The sequence below is a fragment of the Monodon monoceros genome, unplaced genomic scaffold (genome assembly GCF_005190385.1).
Source record: "Monodon monoceros isolate NGI ecotype Baffin Bay Population unplaced genomic scaffold, NGI_Narwhal_1 Super_Scaffold_9, whole genome shotgun sequence".
NCBI classification, from domain to species: Eukaryota; Metazoa; Chordata; class Mammalia; order Artiodactyla; family Monodontidae; genus Monodon; species Monodon monoceros.
This window is the reverse complement of record NW_021703786.1, coordinates 38716050-38724841: the sequence shown is the minus strand read 5'-3', so window position 1 is coordinate 38724841 and position 8792 is coordinate 38716050. Positions and strand designations below refer to the sequence as shown.

The 8792-nt window shown below is 63.0% G+C and overlaps 1 protein-coding gene across 1 annotated transcript; it reads right to left on the bottom strand.

The window, feature by feature from the left end:
* Window positions 1–780: 780 nt before the first annotated feature.
* Window positions 781–8641, bottom strand: SMCR8 (SMCR8-C9orf72 complex subunit). The gene is made up of 2 exons (XM_029211365.1): window positions 5852–8641; window positions 781–1273 (listed from the first exon to the last, which is right to left on the bottom strand). The coding sequence occupies exons 1-2, from the start codon at window positions 8185–8187 to the stop codon at window positions 820–822; spliced, it is 2790 nt and encodes a 929-aa protein (XP_029067198.1). The 5' UTR covers window positions 8188–8641; the 3' UTR covers window positions 781–819.
* Window positions 8642–8792: the final 151 nt, after the last annotated feature.

The following is an 8792-nucleotide window of genomic DNA, read 5'->3' as shown; positions in this document are numbered from 1 at the left end:
CGAGCTGCTGTGCGCGTGCTCCAGGCCGGCACGGCCTTCCCGGAGGAGATCCCAGCCCGCTGGCTGCCCCGCGCCCGCGACACCCCGTGAGGTAGTGAAGTGGTAGCGACGGTCTGCGGTGACCTCTGCCGGGCGAGCGCCAGCCCACCTGCAGACCCTCCCCGAGAGGACAGTGTCGGCACCCCCAGGACAGCTGGTGGCTCCTCGCCCGCACAGCAGGAAGCCTGTGCCCAGGCCCCCACGACAGCGGTTCTGATGACCAGGGGCCAGTGACTGGTCACTCCGCTGAGCCTGGGAGCCCAGCGGCAGGCCCCTCCGTGCCTGGCGAGGACGTGAGGACAGGGCAGGGAGCATCCAGGGGCCTCCCCTGGGAGGGCGGCTCCGCGACGGCACGCGAAAGGCCCTGCTGGGGTCTGCACTAGGCAATGGACGTTCCATCGTCCTGCTTTCGACCAAATCATCCAGTTAACGGCTGCTCCCCTTGATGTTGCTGCGCAAGAGGGCCGGCGTGGTCCTCCCTGCAGGCTCCGCCTCCCTGTCCCTCATCACAGTGCCGAAGCTTTCTTCTGCCCTGGCCCCCAGTCCCGACCCCAGGCCACTCTCCAAGGGGCCGCGAGCTGTTACCGTCCTTCCAGATGCCACCAGGGGGCCAGTGCCCCCACCGTCCTTGCCCAGAGCCATCTGGGAACCACGGCTGCCACCTCGGTTTCCTTCCCGCCAACGACACCAGAAGTCTAAACAGCTCAGAAGACCCCCGGTCATGCCAACGCCCTCCCCGTACCGAGTCACAGGTCTTGGTCACAGTGGCCGGGCCTGACCTCAGATCTTGTATAGGAAACTGGGGACGTAGTCGAACCTGAGCACGGGTTGGCCGGCTGCGGAAGGCTCCCGCGTGTAGTGTAGCTTCAGCAGCTCTGCCAGGTACTGGACCACCTTGACGTCTTCGTTCACCAGCCCCAGGTTCAGCTGCAAGAAGCTGGCCTGGCGGCTGGCGGCCAACCCCTCAGCTTCCGTGCCGCGGGCAGGCAGGTGCAGGTGGCGGCAGAAGGCATAGAGGAAGGCCTTGGCGCAGAGCTGCGTGAGCACACTCTGCACGTGCAGGGAGTAGGTGCTGCCCCGCTTGATGTGTGTGCGGTGGTCCGCCAGCCGGGGCACCAGGGTGCCTCTGTAGAGGGGGCAGCGCAGGGTCTTCCGGTCCAGGTCCAGGATGCTCATGTAGCGGCTGTAGCGGCTCAGGGCGTGGAGGGTGCCGGCACTGGCGGGGGACGCCACCCTGAAACACACAGGCCAAGGTCAGGAGGCAGAAGCCGGGGTGGGCCCCTGCCGTGAGGCCAGCCCCCACCCGGCCCCACTTGCCAGCACACTCTGGAAGGCAGGTCTGGCCACCACGACCTTCAAGGCTCCTCACCCCTCTCACGACCAAGGTCAAGTGCCTAGTGTGGCCCACGAGGCCGTGACGACCTGCTTCCTGCTGCCCCTGACGCCCCACCTGTCACTCCCCAGGCTTTCCGTGGGGCCCCTTGTGCTCTGCCCGGAACACCCAGCCTTCCCGGACCTGTTCGCTCCTCTTGTTCTTGCTCTGTGACCTGGGGCGAGGTCCTTAACTTCCGAGCCTCGTCTGTGAGGCAAGGACGATAGTCCTGCCTCTGGGGTCACAGCGGAGGCACAGGCTGTGGCGCTCAGGACAGCGTCTGGCCCTCGCCACCGGCCTGGCACTGACCGGTGTGGCGCCAGGAGCTCCTGCAGACCCAGGACCATACCCCATGCCGTGCCCGGCACATCAGAGGCAGGCAGGCCGGGTTCACTCAGCGAGGGAAGGAGGCCAGAGTGTCGGCCTCAGTAAGCGGCCCCTGACCACCCCGTCTAGACCAGGTCTCCCAGAGGAGCTGGGATTACCCTGCAGAGTCCAGCAAACGGCTGGCTGACCAGCCACTTCACACACTGACGCTCCTCTGGAAGCTGGGGCTTGTGAAGTAGTTGTAAAAGGACTGACGGTCTCTTGGGACTGAGGTCGCCTCATCATACTTTCCCCTCATGGGTGTTCTCTTCTTGTAGAGTTGACAGTCGTTTATCGTGCGCCTAGCGTATTCCAGGCAGTGACCTGGGGCCTGGCCTGGCCGGGAAGAAAGGACACACACACGAGCCGGCCCAGCGAGGGGAGGCATGGCCTCCGTGTCCACAGCAGCGGCCGCGGGCTGGGAAGGCACTGGAAGAGGGGCCTCGGAGTCCTAAGAGAGGTGGGCTCTGGGGACTGCAGAGCACGGCAGGCGCAGGGGCGAGCGGGGCCGGGCCCCCCACCACAGGCCACGAGGAGTCAGACTTGCCGGCGGCTCCCCGCCCGCTCCTGGGTGACCCTTACCTCCCCCCCAGGGGGCTGGGCCACGAGCTAAATGCCTCACCTCATCTTCCTGCCCTGCACTCGGCTGCCGCCCACCTCAGGCCAGCCTCTCCCCAGGCTCTGGCGCCCCAGCCTACTCCCGCCCACGGCGGCACCACCTCTTTTGCGCCTCCAAACTCTTCCTTCATTGGCTCCCCCCAAAGCTCCTCCGGAGGCCAGATGACACGGGAGGAGGTGCGGCCGGGCCTCTGTCCCTCGGGCAGCACCCCGCCCACCCCCGTCTTGAACTTCATTACGGCCCATCTGAAGCCGGGGTGGCGGGGGGACTCTGCACAGATGAGGACACTGGGCCCACAGAGGGACTGTGGCTTGTCCTAGGTCACCCACGTAGAAGGCGGCTGAGCCGGGATTCAGCCCAGGGCCTCTGACGCAGCACCAGCACCTCCCCGCGCGGAGCGGAGCTGTCTTCCAAACAGTCCAGGCCTTCTCACTGCTGCTTAGTAAGCAACCTGATTATCGCTGCCTTTGATTTATAATCGTGCGAAACCAGCCTGATTGTTTATCCATCTCTTACACCCACAAATGTCTGATCTGACTGACAAGCATTTCCAGGCAGAGGGCCTACTTCAGTGGAAAAAGAAAAATCCAGGGCCAATGCCACTGGTGGTTCTGGGGTAAGAGTCCTGAGGAACAGTCCTACACACAGTCCAAGTGCCTGGGGGGGGGAAGGGACTGTCCTAGGCCACAGCTCTCGGATCCCAGACTGATCCAGCACCCGGGACCGAGCCCCGTAGACACACAAAGGCACCCCTCTGCTCGCACCCTTAAATGCTGACCCTCAGGTGGGCCTCCACCTGCCTCTCCGTCTCAGTGCCGGATCTGACTGCGGGGCCGTCTCACTAGCCACCTGCAGCTCTGGGCACCCCTGGGGCCGGGGCTCTGCATGCATCCCGGGCGCAGCCCTTCCCTGCTCCGCGGGGTAGCGGCAGAAGCCTCCACGCCCGACAGCTGGGGCCACGGCGCCTGACAGCTGGGGCCACGGCTCGTCCCCTCATGGCGCCGCCCCACCGGGTCCGCTGCTCACCGCCCGGGACGCCTTCGGGTGAGCCGCAGCGAATCCAGTTCCCTCTCTCCTCCTGGCCCCTCGGCCGACCCTCCAGTGACACGTGCCCTGGGGGGCAAGGCCCCTGACCCGTCGACTGCGGTGCCCGCTGGAGCAGGGCCCTCCGGGGGCAGATCTCCCGATTCCCAGCACCTGTGCGTGCTCAGGGGTGTGGGAGGGAGGGCTTCGTGGGACGAGTCACCAGACATTCCCTAGAAAGGTCTCAGCTGTCACTGCTGACAGGCCTCCCGCTTTCCTGGAGGGACCCTCCATGGTCCAAGTCTGGAGGTGAGGGCCCGGCTCCACCCCGGCCACCTGGCCTGCCTTCCACACGGCGATCGGCGCCCCCCTCCACTGCCCCCCAGGACGTCAGAGCAGCGCCTGCACGGAGCAGGCGCAGGTCAGACACGATGGGTCCCCGACACTTGCCAGCACGAGGCAGGTCTTCCTCGAGCAAATGGAAACAGCCTGGGGGAGCGCCAGCCCACGGGGTGGCGACGCTGGGACGGGAGCAAGGGCAGCCCTGTCACGCAACGCCCCACTGCTGACGCACCTGTATCCTGGCTCCAGGCACAGCGGCTGGCCTGTAATGGCTCTCAGTAAGTATCTGGCAAATGACCACTATTTTCCCAGGAGGGAGGAAGGCGCTGCCCAGGCGCCCACTGCAGAGGAGCAGCTCACAGCCCCCTTCCAGGGACACTGCCACCTGCCGCTACCCCCGCCTGCATCCCAGAGACATCGTGATTGATCACAGCTGGCTCCCCGGTGCAGCCACGCCGGGCCGCAGAATCCTTCTCAACACAGCACTGCAGTTGGGTGCCCAGGAGAGTGGAACTGACGTGAAGGATGCACCTCATTTGCCTGCCACCGCGTTCTAAGGAAGGAAGCTCAGGGGAAGCCTCTGGAAAGGGCAAGGCCATCCCGAACCTGGTCCTGGATAAGCCAGGTGATGTCGATAAACTGACTGTGTTTTTAGATTCTCTCCCTTTTGAAGCAAAAAAAAATCAAAGGTCAGGAGTTGGGGTGAGAGGAGAGAGTTGGAGAAGTGAAGGTGTGTGTGTAGGGGCCGCCCGCCCGTCATCCCACCGAGAAGAGCAGCCAAACACAGTCCCTTAAAGGCCTCCCCCCACCCCGACCCCAGCTCAAACTTGGCGCCGGCAGGGGGCGCGGGGGCCCAGGCACCCGCTGAGCCTCAGCCCTGCGTCCACACTCCCACGATGCCCACGGGCTGGGCTTGCCCCGGTTTGGCAGGCCCGTCCTCACTGTTCCCCCACTGCGACCCCAGCCTCCCTCCACTCAAGTCAGAGACCCCAGACCTCCTCCGGGCACCCGTCCCACGCCTCCCATGTGAGGCGCCCCCGTCAGAGCTCTCGGCTCCCTGTGCCGCCGGGCTCTGGCCTCCGGAGCACGAATTCTCCCAGAGCAGGGCCCCTGCCCGAGACCTCCACCTCGTACCCCAGCCCCGCCAGCACGGCCCGAGAGTGAAGTGGACGTGGAAGCGCCCCGGGCTTGAATCCCATCGCCATGCCCCCGCAGGGCGGCCACGGATCGAGCAAGTCAGGTGGCCGTGAGCGGGGCGAACACGAGGCGGCTTGGGACGGTGACCTCACGGATGCCAGGGACCCGTGTAAAGGCGCTGACTGCCACGGGGAGGAAAGGGCTCCTGCCCTCTCCGTAGTCCAGAGAGTGGACTCCTACCATCACCCAGCTCGACGCGCATGAGTCTCAGGTGAGCAAAGGCAGGTGCGGGGAGAGAAGTGAGCCCAGTGTGCACGCCAGGGCAGAAGTCCCCCGAGCCAGACAAGGAGAACGTGGAAAACCCCAAAAGAACCTGCTACAGCACAAGCCGGTGACGTGGGGAAAAAGGAGAAAGCTTCCAGGGGGTGGGGGGAGGGGATGGGCTCCTGGGGCAGAGGGGACAGGGGAGGGAGAGCCGGGGCGGCTGCCTCTCCCAGCACCCCTGCCCTCCTCAGATGCAGACCCCGCCTCAGTCATTTACCCCATAGTGTGAGTTAGAGACTCAGCAGGGACCTGAGACCCAGCGGTCCAGTCGTTCCCAAACCTCGCCGCACACCGGGCGAACTCCACGTCGTACCCCAGGCCAACCCAATCGCAACCCTGCGGCATTCTAGAAAATCCTCCCAAACCATTCTGACACAGCAGGGTGCAGACCAGGTTGGGAACCACTTAGGAACTGCAACCCCTCATGTGACAGACAAGGTAACAGGTCAGAAAAGGGAGAGGATTTGCCAAAAGCGACACAGCGAGTTGGTGCTGGGGCCAATCTGGAAGCCAGGCCTCCTGGTTCTGGGGCCACCACACCGACTCGTGAACCTCACCCAGAGGGACGGCCACCTGAAGCCTCATCTCTGACCAGCCAGGGCCCATCCCCACCACCTGTGACCAATTACCTCTGCAGACCAATAAGCTTCCACTTCTGAAAATCCGTGATGTGCAAAGGAGAAGACACCCAGTGCTTCACGGGCTTGGCGTGGAGGCTGTAGCTGGGGACAAAGATGGACAGCGCGGTCACAAGCTTCCTGACTGCGGCCTCCTCCTCCCCGAGGATCACGAGCGTCCTCCCGCTGAGCAGGGAGTAGATGGCTGGGTGGGCAAAGGGGTACTGGCGGACGAATCTTAAAGCGTTCTGGCCCGCCCTCTTCTTACGCCTCTCGGAAGAGGGAGTCCCGTCGGAGCTGGTGGAGATGACGCCGCTCCCGCAGCTGGTGGCGTCGGAGTGGTCATCCAGGCTGGTCTTACTGCCGTCCTGGCTGGCCAGCAGGTGGCTCGGGTCCAGCTCATAAGCAGGGAAGCCTTCGGAACCGCTGCCTCGGGAAGAGGCGTTGGCATTTTCCACCGAGAAGTCCATGTGGAACTCCTGGTCCTTCTGCCGGTAGCGCTGCGGGGGGACACTCACGACCCCGTCCTCGTCAGAGCGCGTGTGGCCCGGGGTGGAGAGCGGCACCCGCAGAGTGCCACCCTCCCTCCCAATGCAGCAGGAGTCTGTCTGTGACGGGGTGACTCCCGAGCCGCCCTCCTCGGCCTCCCCCAGCTCCGGCGGGCTGAGGCCTGCCTGGAAGTGGATGGCTCCCCCGCCGTCATCCGCGTAGGACTCTTCTTCATTAATGGCACTTGGGTAACTGGCCTTGAAGTCGTCGGGGATGAGGGCCTCAGAGGGGCAGGTGCTGAGGACTTCAATACTGTCCCCGCTGATCGTCCTGTGGCTGACAGCCTTGCTCCGGACCACCTGGGGGCTCAAGGGCACCGTGAGGCTGGCCTGGCTGTCAGACTTAGACAGCACAGAGGTGGACTTCTCTGTGCCAAGAACCTCAATGCTCTCTCCACTGCTGATGCTTCCTTTCATGTCCATATCCAGGTAGTCCAAGTTTTCCTGGGGGTCAAAACTGCTTGACTCTGTCACCTCCACTTCCCTGGACCCCTCCTCCCCAAGTTCCCGCTCCATCTTGATTAGCACGGACTCCACACTGGACTTGTAGGAGCCCACGCTAATTAACACTTGAGGAACTGGACATTCTTCTACAGACCTGGAAGGCAGCCTGTCGTGACTAGGCTTAGGGCGTGCACTCTCCTGTTTCTCTTCCCCCCTGCCATCGACCTCTACCAAGTCTTCAAAGAGGAAGTTTGTGATATGCTGTTGCTTCAGGAGTGCTCTGTCGATCTGGCTGGTCAGGAGGTAGCACAGGTCTCCTCTGAAAATGTGCTCAATGTGGCTGAGCTGGGCTAGGGTCTGGGTGAAGTACTCGGTGTCGCAGAGCTCTTCCAAGGTCTTCAGCTTCTTGTCAAAACACTTGGTGGACTTTGCTTTGATGAGTTTTGGGGTGTAGGTGGGTCTGCAGGTGTAATGGTCTGTGTCAGCAGACTCTTCGGGGTCAGAGGTAGTGGCTGCCTGGCTGGGCGGATCCTGGGTGTGCGCCGTCTCCCCAGGACACAAATCGGGCCCCCTCAACTTCCGATGAGGGTACGAGCGGATCTGCCTCAGCAGGTCTTGATGTTCAATGATGGACTTCTCCACACTGGCCAGCTCATTGGCCTTCTCGATGGCCTGAGATGAGTAAAAACCTTTGTCATTGGCTTTCTTCTGGATCTCTGTCTCGGTGTGCAGCACTGTCCTGGTGTAATCCAGGTCTTTCAGTTTTTTTTCAAGTTCCCCAGCAAATGCCTTTCTGTTGCCTGTTTTCAAGCACTCTGAAGCTTTGGAAAATTCAGCTGAGAGCTCCTGGAACTGCTGCATGATTTTGTGCTGGTCTGCTGAGATATAAGCCATACAAAAGGGCCTCACGAAGCCACGGGCCTCCAGGTCGTACAGGGTGAGGTGGTGCACGTAGGCAAAGGCCCCCTCCTTGGAGTCTCCCAGCACGACCTTGGAATCCTCCACGAAGTTCAGCTTGGGGTAGGCAGAACCAGGGGGATGGCCCACGAAGGAGGCCTGGTAATCCACAGACATGATCCGCAAAGAGAAGTAATTGAGATCAAAAGAACCGAAAACTTTGGTGTCATTGGGGATGGTCAGTAAGGGCTGGGGTCCCACCTGCTCAGAGAACTCGGAAATAAGGATGAAGTCCCGAGAGAACTTGGCCCCGGACAGTTTGGACCATGGACTGGCTCCTTGGCTGGCGAAGGGGAAGAGCGGCACCGAGTACTCTTCGGGCAGGGCCGGCTCATTGTAAGGTTCCTCCTCGTATTCGTCCTCTTTGGTGAAGGCCACCACGTCAGGGGCGCTGATCATATTTCCAGATATATGGTGAGTACATTGAGAGGAAGTGGGAAAGAATGCGGGGGTAGCCAAAGCGAGGGAGCCAGGCCTCTGGAGGAGGAAGCAAAGTGCTTAACGGGCTTCTTTGCGCCCTCAGAGGTACGAGGCAGCCGATCACATACCCGCGGGCTCGAACTCCCGCAGCCCCTCAGAGCTGTGGCTCCTCCAGAGCTCTCGGAGGCTTGAGGAACTCCGCGAGTCGGGAAGACCGGGAGGCCGGCTGCCCTTCTACTCTTCGGGCGACCACAGCCGGCGCAGGGCACCCGCAGAGAGGTCACCGGCACTCCCCAGAACCCACCGCCACGGCAACAGCCTCAGCCCTGAACAGGTGCCCAATGCGGGGGTACGTGCCGCCGCACGGACCATCCAGGCGTGGCAGCCCCCCCGGCCCGAGAGCAGAAACCGTCGCGACTCCCCGGACGCCACAACCCAGAGACTGCTACCGCGGCGCCGCCATCTTGGTATCACATGACTCGAGACACCGTGCCGCGAGACCCGGAAGCGTTCGCGTCAACTTCCTATCCGGAGAGCGGCGTCTCCCGAGGGCTGAGCGGGAAAGGAGGGAAGTGAGGTGGCCG